This window comes from Tetrahymena thermophila (genome assembly GCF_000189635.1).
Source record: "Tetrahymena thermophila SB210 genomic scaffold scf_8253964, whole genome shotgun sequence".
NCBI classification, from domain to species: Eukaryota; Ciliophora; class Oligohymenophorea; order Hymenostomatida; family Tetrahymenidae; genus Tetrahymena; species Tetrahymena thermophila.
The window spans coordinates 36978-53775 of record NW_002475986.1 but is presented as its reverse complement, the minus strand read 5'-3'; the positions used below and the strand labels follow the sequence as shown (position 1 = coordinate 53775).

Below are 16798 nucleotides of genomic sequence, written 5' to 3'. Positions count from 1 at the left end.
AAGTAATGATAATATTATTATTACTACTATCTATGATATAGTTGTTCGCATCATTAGTAATTAGAACATCTTATTTTACAGTCATTTTATTAAAAATCAGCTAAAATTAAAAAAATATGTTAAAATATTAAAAATATGTTTAAAAAAGATAAAATTACCTATCCGTTCTAGTTCTAATAAATGTAATAAGTAATATCAGTAGATATTATAGCAGAATTGACACTATTTAAACTAATTTAACCAACTTATATAAATGAATAAGTAGAGGTATTTAGCTAAAATATAAAGCCTTAAACGTCGAGATAGTAAATGTTACTATTTTTCTGATTTTGAAAGTATTAGACTGACTAAACTGCAAGCTAATAGTAAGATACTAATGATAGATTGGAAGGATTATAAAATGAAACTCCATTCAAACCAAATACTACAAAGTAGCTCTATTATTATTATTTAAAATCAAAGAATTATACAAAATACATTTATCTTAATTCTAAGTTATTTTAATCAGTTGAGCAACTTTATCCAACATTTCCTATTGATTATATTAAGGGACAATCTATCACTTCACTTTTAATATATTTAAAACTTATTGTAAATGTTAGTAATAATTTAATAATTTAAATTATTTTCATATCAGCTATTTGTTCTACTTTGTTTACTTTGCTTTTATATTTAAATTCACTTAACTGATCCTTAATTATTTGATTAAAAACAAATTACTAGTTGATACCTAAAAATACGATTGATAAGTCATAAAAAAAATTATTTAACAAATTCAAATGAAAAAAAAATAAAAATATGAAAAAAATGATTAGAATTTCTAAATAAATAAATAAACAAATAAAATAACTCAAATATTATAAATTAAATAAAATAAACTTATATTGATTTTATAAATTAGGATAATCCCAAGCATTTTTATATATATTAAAATAGCATTTCAGAAAGTTAAAAAGCTGTCATTCCCTTGAAATTAAAAACTATTTTAAAATGAAATCATGTTTGACTGATTTTAAATCTATCATAAATTGAAAAAAATACGTTTGCCTCTATATAGATATAATTATAAAATGAAATAAAATAGAATAAAATTGATTCATTAATTTATATAACTGATTTTTATAAATTAAATTTCAGTGGATTTTAAATATTTTATACTTTTTAAATTATAAAAAAAGCATTTTATTTTATAAAAATTTCAAAATTATTTTAATCTTTCTCAACTTAAATTAAAAAAAAAAAATTTCAATTAAAAGGATATATATATCCTTGTTAAAAATTCATAGTTATTTTCTTTGTGTTTACCTTGATTTATAGTTCTTATTGTAATTGTTTAATAATTATAGTGCTATTTTTATTAAAATTTCATATAATATTCAACTAAAAATATAATTTCCTAAAATTTAATAAATATTATTTTTACTGATAATTTTTTAAGCTTACATAGTTTTATAATAAAAAATACAATAATTAAATTCTTTTAAAAAATAATAATAAAATATTTTTTAAAAACTAAACAATAAAAATAAAATATTTTATATTAAAATTAACAAAAACAAAAATATATAAAATACAAAAATTAAAATTATTATAATTATTAAGACTTTATTTTCAAAAAGAATTAATTAGAGTAATTTGATAATGCTTTTTTAATTATTCAAATCATGTTTTAAGATTCTGTAAATCTATGTGAATTAAACTAAGTTATTTCTTTAGTCAGATGAAATATTTAACTTGAGTCTAAAAATAGTTAAGGAATACTTGGTTTCTTATTTAGCTTTGAGTTTGGACCCATCCTAGAATCAATAACTCTATTACATAATTAATTATTTTTATTTTTGATTTCAGCTGAATTAGATTCCTTTACTTGCAAATTAAAATCAAAACTTTTATTTTTAACGATAAAATAAATTTATTAATATTATAAAATTTGATTTATTAAAAAACATACTCATTTTCTATAGATGAAGTCAAATCTTTTATTGCATCTCCTTGCTTTTTTGTTATTTATAATTATTTATAAGTGTCTACTTAATCATTGCTTTTAAACCTTTAATTAATGTAAAATTTATTTTTTAATTTATTTTAATTATTAATATTACGGCTATTTGATTTTGAAGAAACTTTGTACAGTGTTCGTAACATTGAGGTTATTTTTTATGCTTTGATTTTATAGATGTTTCTAAATATAAATTTTTAAATTCTATCTAATTAATTTCCACCTTTGAAATTTGTCAAAAGAAGAAATAAAATGAGGATTATAAATCATTTTATGCAATGTTGGGAATGTATATTTTATTATTTTATAAAGGCAGCTAGTTTTTGGGATATTACTTTTCATACAATTAAATACACGTTTCATAAATCCATTTTGTATAATCTAATTAGAGTTAGAAGAAAAAAGGTTACTTAATATTGAACCCAGCAGATGAAGCACTAATAAAATAATGCAAGAGTACATTACTAAAACTGTTATATATAAATTAACAGAATTCACATTTTTTGCTATGTTAGCTAATAAAAAGATTAGAGATATTAAAGTAGAAGATATTTTTTCAATCTTATTCATAGTATTATCTCTATATGGTTCAATGTAATTAAATAATGTGCTATAAGAAAAAGTAATCAATAGAATGAGAAGTCCTAAAATACTTTCAGAAGTAGCATTGTAGTTCACTACAAAAATGATCAAAATTCTTTGATACATTTTTACAAATTCCCAAAAGTAGTATTTTTGTTTATATCCAAAATACAAAAAACCAAGCTTTTTTAATTAAAAAAATTATGAAAAATTTTTGAAATAAATATTTTACTTTTTTAATCATGGAGTAAGAACTTTCTAGTTTTTCTTTATTTGAATGAAGTTTCCATATTAATGTTACTGGCCAAACTAAAACTAAAAATGTTAAACCTGGAATAACTACATAGTAAATTATAGATAAGTGTTAATAAGAATAGCACGCTTCTGTTATCTAAGATTATATATACATTTTTCCACCTATTTCTCTACATGAAAGTATTTAAATGAGAAAATCTGACAACCCTTACTGAGTGATAAAAATATAAAATATCAAGCTTGATCTAATAGAAAAGTTTAGCCAATAATTTTTATAATTATTATAGTGACATTTTTTCCATTAGTAGAATACAAATAGCCTATAAAATGCTACAGATATTATAAAAATTAAAATTAAATAGATTAAGCACCAGCCAAATTTAATAACATAATGAGGGATATGCTTATTAAAAGCATATAAAAAGCAATCTATGCTATCGATATTGGCAATGACTGGAACACTAATAGTTTCGCTGTAGCTAAATAGAGGTTATATCTTTTTTTAAATAAGAGATTAATATTATAAATATAAATTTTATCGATATTTATTATTTTTTTATCATTTTGATTAAATTCACTTTTATCTTAATTTAAAAAAATAATTTATTAACTAAGTATAAAAGCTTTTATCTATAGGAATTATTTTATATGGTTTTATTTTTTAAAGTGACTACATTCTTCAAAAAATGAGAAAAATTAAAATTTATAAAAAAAATTAAGGTAGTTTGATTATTGGGCATTTAAATTGAATATTAAATTAAAAAAATACATTTAATTTAAATGGTTTTAGGTTTAATAATAGCTGCAGTTGATGGATAAGCAACTTGAAATAAAGGGTATTTTAACCTATTATAGCAGTTCTTCCCAATTTGAGTAAACCAGTTTTTCTAATAAAGTAGCAAATAATTCTTAAATTAGACTAATTTATCACTTGTATAATAGTGTAAGTGGTATAAATAATAAATAGAATCGCAAAAGCTATTTAGAATATTAAGTAAGATTAATTTTTGCATGGACTACATTTGTACTAATTAAAATATGACTTGCCTTCAAAATAAAAATTGTTATTAAATATTTTATTATTTATATAAATATTTTACCATAAGGCATTCCCCAAGTTTCTCCTCTGATATCACATGTCTCGCACAGCGGACCTATTAAGCCTTCAACGCAATATCCTTTTTCTGGTTTCCCAGCACAGTTCTAGGGATTATTTGAGCATTCTACAATAATGTCAGAGTCTTGGCTTTCTCTCCAAAAACCTAATAGATATTTAAATATGATTTTAAAATATTGTATTTTTTTTTGAAAGTAATGAACAATAAATACCTTTCTTTAGCTTAATTTAATTAAGTTGGCAATTCTCGGTATTTTAACTAGAGCATTTCTTACATTATTTCATTTACTCATCCTATTTTTATTTATAAATTATTATAAAATTTTAATAAATTAAAAATATTTTATAGTACGTTTATATTTGGCTTTGCTAATGAATATGTTCCTTCTAAGCATTATTTACATTCATAAATACGACAATCAACACAAATTTAATTTATTACTTCTCCAGGTAAACATTCCCTAAAATTTAATTACAGTTAAAATATTTAAAGCTCAGAAGTATTAACTAAGTTATTTTAAACAGCATATATTGAGTTTGTTTTTAAGAACATGAAAGATTAGTAATTAGGTATTCCATATAAGAAAAGCTGGTTGAAATTGAATCCTTCTTTCTGGTATTCTTTAATAGTGGATCCTTCTATTTTAATATCTTAGTCTTAAAGTCTTTCAGCTTTATTATCTAAAAAGAATTCTGCTTTGTAAAAAAGAAGTTCATCCTCTAAATTTTTTGAAAACGCTGTAAAACAGTCTGGAAAGTGTATTATCATTTCATTTTCATCTAATAGTTAAATTGTGAAGCTTTCATCGCTTTATCCACTTCTTACTCCTTCAAAAATTATATTTTTCTAACTTAACTTAAATTTTTTACCCATGTATACTATTAAGGCATCCCTAGGATAAGAGCCTATATTCATACCAAAAACCAAACCTTTGTTGTTTTCACAAATATTATTTGAATAGGTACCACAACTATCAACTTATTTTTACGGATTTTATTATTTTATTTCATCTCTTTATTATATATAAGTAGGTATGTATTTTTGATATCTAATAGCACCTAATATTTTACAATCAATTATAACTTCGAAATCTAAAATTTAATTACCTCCTATTCCAGCTTGATTCCCTTGAAATGTGTTACTTTCTAGTACAAATTAATAACAAATTGAGTAAATAGCACCTCCTGATCCTTTAGCCTTATTTAGCTTGAAAATATTATTTCTAAATTCAACAGTTTCATTTTCAGTATTTTATATGTTGAATGCTCCACCATCCTCTAATAAATAAATAAATAAAAATATAAAAATAATTTTGTATTTTTAAGACATTTATTTTACCTTTTGAAACATTTTATATAAATTCAGAATTGATTTAAGTAATATTTGATGATATTACTTATAATAAGCTATGATTTTGTTTATTACTTAAAAATTTAGAAAATTAAATTGTTATTTAACTATCTTAAATCAGTAACAAATTATTTTTACTGCTGTTTTCACTTACTGTAATGTTTTTAAAAACTGCTATAGAGTGTCTTAAATCTAAAAATAAGCATTATTACATCTTATTTTAAAGAATTTAAACTTCTTCGAATAGAATTGACTAAGATTATATCTAAACTATTGGATTTTATGATGTATTGTCAATAAAATCAAACTTATTGATTATTATTTAATCATCTTTTTGTTTACTTATTATCTCGTTTTAATTTCTATCAGTATAACTAATAGTGTTATGATAGTCAATAAATTAAACATCTTTATTGCTAATAAAAAAACCATTTTCTATTCTTGTTGTTCTAACATGTTGGATTTCAAAAACTGATTAGATGTATATCTAAATTTAATTTTTTTTCTTAAGTTACTATTTAACATTATTTTAGATCAATACTTTATTCATTAAAACATTATATGCATAAGTTACCTTAAAGAACTTACTTTTCAATATATTATTAGAATCTAATGTTAAGTTTTAAATTATTATATTATTTGAATTAATAATTTCAAATAAACTTTCTTCTATTTATCCTGATATTGTGCACTTTTAAATCAGCATATTTTCTATTTACAATTCATAATTATTTACAAACTCCAAATAACTAGTATTTTATAGATCTATCTCTTAGTTTAATATTTTCCAATCTTTTAAAATTAAGCGGTAAATTTAGACAAACGAAATTTTAAAAAGTTTTATTGCCTAATAATTATCAAAATAAATGTTTTGCATAATTAAATTTTAAAAATTTTCAAAGGTAAAATATTCATCAGAATTGTTTTAAATATTTTCTATTTTTAAATTATAAAACGCCAGTTGATTATATTTACTTCCTTATTTGATAAAATCTTTGGATAATGATGCTATTGATTGAAATTACCCTTGACTATCTACTTAACCTCTTATAGTTAAATTAGTAATGCCCTAATATGAGAATTCTATACCAGAATTAAAATAAGATTATTCTTATAAATTCAGAGTGATATTAAAATTTAGAATAACTAAGTAACATTTAAAGAAATCATAAGAGTCCTAAATTGACTTAAACATATTATTTATTTATGTTGGTGTTCTAAATTAGTTAACATACTAGCAAGAACTATACTACGAATAATTTTTTGCTTATGCTAAAAGAGGAAAAACTATATTTTTGATTCCTTTAACATCATAATATATTAATGAGTGTAAATTGTTATTTTTATACTTAATTTTAATGATATTAAAATCTTCCTATTCAATGACTTCATTTTTACCAATCTTTTTTATCGTATAGTCATCATTCAAGAAAATAATTATTTAACGATTTTAATATTCCAAAGCTAGCATGTGTTAATCAATAAAAAATAAAGACTATATAAATGAGTCTTGCAGCATTAGTTTTCTAAATTATTATACTTACTTAAAAGCAAACTTTGTTTCTTAATCTATAACTAAAAATGTATAAATTAAGTCATTTGAGCATAATACTACAAGTAAATCACTACCATTATTAGAAAATTTAATACTTGATGCCTTGCAATTAATATTAACAGGACTAGCATTTATTATTTTTATTTTATCATCTATAAATGATATTTTATAAGGAAAAATTTATTAATTTGTTTTTATATAAAATATGTCATTAGAAAAACTTTCTAAATTATCTATTTAAGTGTTTTTGAACTGATCTAATTAATAAATATACTAAAATGAGTTACCGAATGCTATTTTAAGTATTCCTGCTAGCTCAAATGTTAAAACATATTATTTTTTGATAATTAAAGCTTTTATATTACTTTAGTGATAATTTTAATAGTTTTGTATCTCTTTTTATGTGTTTGGATTGTAAATAATTAAGCTATTTTCTTTTGAGCGATAGTATGCAACTATTTATTGATTAGAGCCCTGAATTGCTATAAAATTATGTGATGTTTTACCTATATATTTATTAAAAAGAAAAGTTTTATTCAGACTAATTAATAAAAAAATTTTTTATTCAAAAAAATTAAATATTTTAATGATTGCTTTAAATACTAATTAAAAATTTATTTTGAAAACTTTAGAAAAAATAAAAAGTTTACCTTAATTTATATCAATAAAATCTAATTTATTTTCTGTATTTATTGATATCATTTAAATTTAAAAACCTTAAGCGCAGATAATAAATTAAGAAATTTAGCTAGACGATTGGCAGCCTTACATATAAGTATTGGTAAGTGTTTTCAATTTTATATTATATACTAAAGTTTTAATAGTTGTTATAATTAATAGCAACTGCTAATTTTAAAAATAGTATAGCTTAGAATTGACAGTATAAATATTCGGTAAATAAGTTAGGTATTCGAATTATAGCTATTACATATCCCATAAATATAAATATCCATCATTTCTTAAAAAGTAAATATTATTTTTTTCTTCTTCAAAATAAAAAGTGCTTATTGAAGTTTATTTATATACATAAGCATTATACTGGTCAATTAACAAAGAATTATAATCAAGAGATATTACTTTATCTGATGAAAATCCAATTATCAAATTTTTACTTATATCTAAATAAGGATTTAATATTTATGTTTTAGTTATTGAAGGAACTTTTTTAACTAATGTAAGACTTTTAAATTTCAATATAAGTATATTACCTTCTATATCAAAAGCTAATAAAATATCTATTTCTCTATCATATATCATTGTTTGTATTGATTGATTATGTTAATAAATTTTATTTGGCTGTTAGTTTTGAGTATCATATTTCCATTACTTTAGATAACCATCCTATCCTCCTGTAATTATTAATCTTTACTCACTATCAAATACAACATCATAAATCCATCCCTTATGAACTATTTTAAAGAATAATTCAACATCTTTAATTGGATCAATAACAAATAATTGACCATTATGCTTTTAATTATTATAAAAATATAAATATAAAGATATATTGGTGTTCTTTAAAATAAGGATTATAATTGTAGAATTAATTGAATTCCCTTAAAATAATGAAACCTTATTTTTTGTTTTATTAAATAAAATTTGCTTAAAATTCAAAAGATTGGTTCTAGTAAATCAAAGTGCGATTTGCTAAAATATTAGATAGATTAAATATTAAAGAATTAAAGCCTCCCTTAATTTAGGCTGATTACTAAGAAAAAAATTTTTAATGATAAATTTTCAATTGCAAATCTAAAATCAATTAGCCATGAATACACGTAGTGCATTAATTTTATTTTTAAAAAGAATTTATTGATTAAAATTACTTCAAATTAAAAAATTTTTCACTTTGAATTTAAAAATAAATTAAAGGATAGCTGATTAATTAAATAAAATTAAAATTTATTAATTTAAAATATTTCATACATCAAACATTATAAGGATGTTGTTCTTGAAATCATATCTGCAGTTGATTCCTTTTTTAATTGTATTATTTTAAAATAGGTATATTTTTAATTTATTTTTTACCTTTATAAGTTTTTAACATTTAAAATGTATTAAGCGTGTACTACTTAGACCAATAGGAGTACTAATTATAATAAATATAAATTAAATTAAATATAAAATTTAATAAATTTTACTCCTGATATAAATATTCTATCTATTTACTCTACTATAATAACTTGTGTTATTTTCCAAAATTAGAGTATATTTTCATATTTTTAAATAAGATCAAAGTTAAATTTATTAATCTGCATTAGATATATAGAACCTCCTTCGCAACGAATATAATACCTGTTTAAAGTTTCATAGTAAGTTCCTCCAACTGGGTAAATACATTTAATTAAATCGAACTATATATTTTTCTTAAATTCCATGGTACTATATTTCCAAATACTCATTGATCCATCCATGCTAAAAGATAACAATATATCTAGTTTATTTAAAACATCTATTTCTGTGATATTCATTTTGAGCTAAGGAATTTTATTTTCTTGAAGAGGATTATGCTAATAAATCTACTTTATTTAATATGATTAATTGTCTATTTCTTAAATATAATTGCCGTAACAGAAAATTCTTTTTTCTTACTGGTCATAATATCCACCACTTAGAATTTAATCATAAGATCTAAAGGAGATGAAATAAGTAGAATCATAGTCTTTAAAATATATATCATAATCACTGGTGTGAATTAACAAGTTTTAAGAATAATCAATTTATATTTTTGAAATTTTACCAAAAGATGAATATTGGTTTAGGATAAAATTTTGCTAATAATTGTATTTAGTAATTTACATATCACCTGTGTATGTTAAAACTTACTTATTTTCATAATCGATGATGATACCTCCGAAGTCTGAGTTTGGATTTATCATTTACTATTTAATTTAAGTATTCCCTTCATAGTGCAATAAATATCCATTATCAATTACACATATGATAATTAATTCTGAAAAGCTTATATCATCAAAAACATAATCAATTATCTTTGAATTAATCTATGTTGTGATCTAAATCAAATTTTCTCCTGTATTTAAATTATAAGCTAGAATTTAATATTCATCTCTTAGAAAAACTATATTTTTGCTATCGCTTCTCTTAATATCGAATACTGATTAATTAGCAGGCAAAGACTTATAAAAACTGACAAATTCAAAATTACTATATTTAAAAACCTTTAAAAAAAAAATCTTAAAAGGCATTTACCTTAAAATAAATTGAAATGATTGAATTTATTAAAAAAAGAACAAATCATATTACATAAACCGATGATTAGTTAGTAACTATTACCAAATCTCCAGATTTTTAATGAGCTTAAAAATTAACAATCATCTCAGTATTTTAAATTTGAATCTATGCCTCATGTTAAATATCCTTAATTGTTAATATTTAATTACTATTTGCTTTCTAATCTAAAAGAATTTTTTGAATCGATAGATGATCATTTATTAAAATGTATTCAATTTATTAATTTACAAAAATATTTTAAGTTAAAGTAATCATTTTTGGGTATTGTCTTTATAAAATGCATTGATCATTGCAATCAAATATGAAAATATTTGATTCTTTATCAATTATAGTTAAAATATTTTTTTTATCATTCATGACCATTTTTTAAATACTGTTTTCCCATATTGGAGGAATTTAATATAAAATAACTCCACTGTAATAATCAATGACTACTATTTAGTGAATGACACCAGATTTTGTAATAAATATTTTTTAAGAATTTTAATTTATTTCAACGATACTCCTTGAATCAAGGTTAATTATTAGTTTTTCAAATTATTTATTAATGTAGTTGTACTGGTACAATTTACCCCAATTATTTAAGAAAAATATTCTCATAATTTAAGGATCATAATGTGTATATACGACTTCCTCATCAGTGTATTTTAATTTTTACAAACATAGGGCATCGTACTGAATCTTTTTACTTAGTATATCTATTATTTACAGTGATTAATCAGACTATAATAATATTCTTTCTCTGCTTAGGTTTATTAAATTTGTTAAATGATTTTTTTCAGTAAAAGCTTTTTATTGATACTTGATTAGAATGTATTAGCTTTTAGAAAAATCATAAACAAAGAGACAATTTAAGGTAGCAAAAGCAATAATATTTTCTTTTACTAAATCAATATCTTAAATTTATCCATATACTTAAGTGATATTTAAATCAGAGTCAATATCTGAGTCACTGTCTCTAGTATCAATGCTATTTAATTCTATTTATTAGTTAACAAGGATTATTTTTTTATTATTACAATCGATCCTTACTAAAAATAAATTATTGCCATAAACATATAGTTATTTTTGCTCACTCGAATAATTTATAAATTTAGCATTCTATATAGTAATAGTGCCTTGCTAACATATTGACTGCGGTAAACTATCTAATATTATGTCGAAATCATCTATTTTATTTAAGTTCTTACCTTCATATACACTTAGAAATACTCTCTAAGAATCCTATGACTCATACTAAACAATAAAGTACTCATCTACCAAAATAATTTGTTTGCTATTTTAGAACAAATCATTTTATTGAAATTTTTTATCTTTTAAGCAAAAAGATTTATAAGAATTTTCATTCTTTAAAATAACAAAATCTAACTAATTGCTAAAAAAGAAATTTTAGACATTATCAGCAATTTCGAATTGACCTTCCGCTTGACTAGATATCATTAGCTTTATGACAAAAAAATTTTATTTAAATATATTTTAAATATAGATTACTTATGATAAATTGTTCAGGTAAACCATATAGTCTAAACTATTGCTGATAGCAAAATTTGATACTACTTAAGAATAATGAAAAGTTGCAACAGAGTCAAAGTGATATGTGCTTTAATTTAACTTGTACACAATTCCTTAATCAGAAACATAGTAAAGTCCTTAATCTTCAATAAAGTATGACAACCTTACTTTATTTTACAATTGAGTGTATTTAAAAAGTGATAAATTCTCAGTATTATAGAAAGAAACAGACTATATTGCAAAAACAACCAAATATTCTTAAGTTAAAGAAGTTGCTTAATTCTTTATGAGAAAAGAATTCCTAAGCTCTTAGTTATTCTAATCAGTAGAACATGTCGTGGATAAACTTCCTAATTAAAACATTTATGGGCATTCGTCTATGATTTCATAAGCAAAGCTCTGTAGGACTAAAAAGTAGAGAGCTAAAGTTTTTATAAATGTATTTATCATTATTTACCAATATTTTTCTAATTTTATGTAAAAAGCTAATTTTTTTTTATTTAAATTAATAAATAAAACTAAATCATAGGGCAAGTCAAAATTTATACAAGTGCTTTATACTTAAATATTCACATTTTATTTACAGCTATCCCCAAATAATTATTCTGTGATAAACAAATACATTAATAGTAAAACAATACATGCTTTTTTTATAAATTAAAAGAAAATTTTGAAAGAAGTTTCGAACCTGTTCAAAACCTATTTTTTATTTCTTATAAATTTTCTTTTAATAGATAAAAAATATTTATTATTCTACTAGATAAATATTTTCTACTCGTTAATTGCAAAATAATTATTCGATAATAGCAATATTTTATTAATACTTTAAATTATTCAGTAAAATATTATTTCTATATATATTTGCATAAAATAAAAGTAAATAGTACAAGTTCTGAAAATAAAAACAGGTTTGATAAAAATAAGAAGCTAAAACTAAAATTTTAGCATAAAATTCAAATATTTTTATTTCCCTAATTAATTTATTAAAAAATATATTTTAATTTATTCTGATTCTTTTTAAAAAAATATTTTAATTTTTAAAATTAAAACAGATTAAAAATATTTGAAATCAATTTTAAGGATGGATCTTGAAATATTTAAAATATTTTTTGAAAGTGTAAAATTAAAAAAGTAGATATGTCTGGAATGACCCACAAGTAGTTTAATGAAAAAAAAAGAATAAAATCAAGATATAGAAAATTGTAAGATTTAAATAATCTTGGAATGACTTTCAATTTATCGTAGATTAGTATTTTGATAGGATAATTTATTTGAATAATATGCTTAAATTATAAATTGATGCTTGCTAAATGATTTATTGAATAAGTTTGAATGAATTATATTAAGTGTCACTTATAATTTTTATCTTTATAAAATCTTATTATTATTATGTTTAAAATTTTTTTATTAAGGTTTCCATCAAAAATTTAATTAAAAATATAAATTCTTATTCATAATTTGATAATTGTAGATGGGATAGTCTTAAAGTACAAGTTAACTCAATCAATAATCTATAGGTTAAATTCATATAGAAGTGGATAAGACTTAATTTTAGTCTGGAGAAAAAATTTCTGGATAAGTTTTAATTGACTTAAATGTTTCTTTAAAGGCAACTTGCCTTGTAGTGATGCTATAAGGGATAGAAGAAACTCTTTTTAGTACACCAAAATAATACAATGAGAAACATCTTTATTAAGAGAATTAAGTTTAAAGGAAGGGATATAACAAATTTCATGAACTAACGACTGAAGCATATCAATTTTCCTAAGGTAAAGAAGATAGTAGGAATATAATAGGTTAGTGGAAATTACCATTTCAGATAAGCATTGCAGATTATTTACCATCTAGTTTTAATTATTAAGATTAGCAAAACTGTAAGTGTTAGATAAAATATATTCTAACAGCTTATATTTTAGAATCTGATTCTAAATAGAGGCTTTTAACCACCTAAGAAATAGAAATTTTTCAAAAAATTAATTAGGTCGAAAACATAACATATTAAGCCTAAGAGTATTCAAATCCGCTAATTTGTTTTTGCTGCCTTTCTGGTTAGATAGAAATGTAGGCTTAATTAGATAAAAGAGTTTATGACCATTTAGAAGAAATAAAATTAATTTTAAATTGTGATGCATCAAGGAGTTTTATGAAAGTTTCTCGTTTTATAGTAAAATTATAGGGTAAATTGACAATGAGATCAAACAAAAATTAATAAATAGAAAAAGTATTTGACATTTACTCTTAATTTGTTAGCACTGAAAAATCTAAAATTGAAAATAAGCTAGTCAAACTAAGAATTCCTAAATCTGCAAAAATAGGTGCTCTAGGTCTACTAGTTTAATACTAAAATTTAATAACTATATTACCAGTAATGCCTTCACTTTTTTCAGTGAAATCAAATACACCTTTAGAAATACCTTTTTTTATTTCATCAGTTTCTTCAAGGGAGAAATAAAACACTAGTAATTAATCTAATTTGTAAATGGTTTAATTATAAAAAACCAATACATCTAATAATAGTAATAATTAACTGGATTAAATTTAATAATAAAATATTTAAATGCCAATACCTATGATGGTTAATCCTCAATAAAATGTTAATATTAATAATAATCACTACACTCCTTAAAATATTGAATATAAAAAATAACCAAAAAAAGATATCAATTAAATTTAATATTATAAATTAGAAGAATGAAAACTCTCCTTAGAATATTTTTAAATAAAAAGTTACCAAAAAAAAATCCTATTAAAATGAATATCAAATATTAAAATATTAGAAGATTAATAAATCTCTTATAAAAAAAATATACAATTTAAAACTTAAAATTTTTTTTTTGAAAGCTTGAAAAGTATAAAAAAATTAACATAATATTTATATTGATTACAATTAAGATCATTTATTTTATTAAAATTATTTATCTTTGTATTTGTTGAAATTAAAATTTAAAAGTTTTAGAAAAAAACTATTATTAACAATAGACCAATAAAATATTAATATTAATTATAATCACTACACTCCTTAAAATATTGAATATAAAAAAATAACCAAAAAATAATCCCAATTAAATTTAATATTGCAAATTGGAAGAATGAAAACTCTCCTTAGAATATTTTTAAATAAAAAGTTACCAAAAAAATCCAATTAAAATAAATATCAAATATTAGAAAATCAATCAATCACTTATAAAAAAAATATATAATTTAAAACTTAAAAGGTTTTTTTGGAAAGCTTGAAAAGTATAAAAAACTAACATAATATTTATATTCATTAAAATTAAGATCATTATATTTTATTAAAATTAATTATCGTTGTATTTTGTAGAAATTAAAATTTAAAAGTTTTAGAAAATTATTAAAAATTGACCAATAATTTTATTATAAAATAAGTATAAATTTCTATTTTTGATAGAAATTATGATGAAATTCTACATTTTAAATTAATTTTATGTAATTAAAAAATATTTAAAACATTTTATATACTTCAAAGACATTTACTAATTGAAGTTATATATTTATTAATTACAATTAACTTAGATTTACAATTTGCACAAATAGTTTTATTGTTTGGAACAAAATTTATTAGTAATCTTTTGAGCTATTATTTCTTTCAGTAAGTGAATCTCTTTTGTGCAAAGAATTTTTTGAGAGAGAGAATTTAGAAAACACCACTACCTAAAATAATAATTGTTTCAATTATAGTGAATAAGATAACTCTATCATTAATCTTAATATTAGCTTGTGAAAGCTCATCTTCAATCTTACTGTTAAGTTGTTAATAATCAACAAATTCCTTGGCTCTAATCTTTACAGTTTCTATCTTAGTTTGTAAGTTTTTGATGTGATGAGTTTTAGCAGCATCTTTAACGTCCTATTATTTTATAGATAGATAAATAAATGATATGTTATAAATGAATAAATTAATCATATTATTTTATTGCTCTTTAATAATATTTTTTATTATTTATAAAAATAAATATGGAATTTCCCTTTTATAATAATGCTAATTTTTGATATTTACATGTAGTTTACATTATTTAAGACTATTATAAATTTATAGTTTTCAAAATACATTTTATTGTGGAGTGTTAAATTCTATATGATATATAAATTGTCTAAAAAGCATTCAAATTAAATTCTAAAAATATTTAAAATTCTGATTTTGTGAAATTACCTATTATTCTTATTCACCTACGACTAATCTCAATCCATATCTTAACTTTTAGTTCTTAGAAATCCAGTGACTGGTTGTTGTCTTAAGACAGAATTTGTAATTACCACCTAAAATTTTTATTAAACATAAAATTAGAAATAATTAACGAAATATAATGTTATCAAGGATATTAATTCATTTATTTTGTTTTTATTTATAAAGGCTAAATAGTAATTACCCTTGGTAGTAGTAATAGCGAACTTGTCTTTTCCGAAGAGGGTCAACTTTTAAAATACTTATACTTTATCAGGACCATAGACAGTAAGGGTAACACCATCAGTTTTAGATCCATCAGGAACACCAGGCAATTTATCTTTTAAGTGAGTGTAACCCAAAATGTGCTGATTAAATAATATAAAAAATTAAGCTATTTTTGGAAATAATTTTATGAGTTTGTTTAAAAATTCATTTTTATTTCATTTTCATTTCTGATGCATTAGCTATAATATTAGAAAGTGAAATTTGAATTACTGTTTAAGCTGGGATATCATCGGTTAAGCACTTTTCAGTACCTTCAGTGATATAAAAATGAAGGGCTTAAGTAGAGCCAACTATTGCAATTAATAATAATAATAAAGAAAGCTTCATCCTATTTTTTAGAAACTTGATAATATCTTTTTCCTATTTGATTATTTATTTATCAAAATATTATTGTTATTGATACAAACAATGAATTTTTAATTATTGGTATTAGATTTGGATATCTTTTATTAAAATAAAGAAAATTTATAGCTAGAAGGCTGCTTGTATGAGTGTGTGTATATCTTTATTATCAATTTGTTTGCTAATAAATTAAACAAAAAAATAAATATAAAAGAAGTGATCAATTAAAACACATCCTTCCACGTAAATCTTTGAATTTAATTTATGTTTATTATAAATAGCATGCAAAACAGAAATACTGATGAAAATAAATATAATAAATATATTAATTATAGGTTTTGTTTACAACAAACAAACAAGTAAAA

General features: G+C 21.0%; 3 protein-coding genes across 3 annotated transcripts; 1 reads left to right on the top strand and 2 right to left on the bottom strand. All coding sequences in view use genetic code 6, as the record gives it.

Moving 5' to 3' along the window:
* Positions 1-1657: 1657 nt before the first annotated feature.
* Positions 1658-8116, bottom strand: TTHERM_01107370 (transmembrane protein, putative; the record flags this gene model as incomplete). Its single annotated transcript, XM_001030252.2, has 12 exons — positions 1658-1886; positions 1952-2050; positions 2103-2182; positions 2354-2764; positions 2814-2920; positions 3128-3332; positions 3606-3883; positions 3937-4098; positions 4166-4247; positions 4306-5012; positions 5061-5231; positions 5293-8116. 12 exons carry the CDS (start codon positions 8114-8116, stop codon positions 1658-1660), a joined length of 5355 nt encoding a protein of 1784 aa, XP_001030252.2.
* A 4975-nt stretch (positions 8117-13091) lies between these two features.
* On the top strand, positions 13092-14315 carry TTHERM_01107350 (arrestin; the record flags this gene model as incomplete). The annotated part of the gene is made up of 1 exon (XM_001030250.3): positions 13092-14315. One exon carries the CDS (start codon positions 13092-13094, stop codon positions 14313-14315), a length of 1224 nt encoding a protein of 407 aa, XP_001030250.1.
* A 912-nt stretch (positions 14316-15227) lies between these two features.
* TTHERM_01107340 (emp24/gp25L/p24 family protein) lies at positions 15228-16418 on the bottom strand (the record flags this gene model as incomplete). The annotated part of the gene is made up of 4 exons (XM_001030249.3): positions 15228-15488; positions 15792-15898; positions 16009-16171; positions 16302-16418. The coding sequence occupies 4 exons, from the start codon at positions 16416-16418 to the stop codon at positions 15228-15230; spliced, it is 648 nt and encodes a 215-aa protein (XP_001030249.2).
* Positions 16419-16798: the final 380 nt, after the last annotated feature.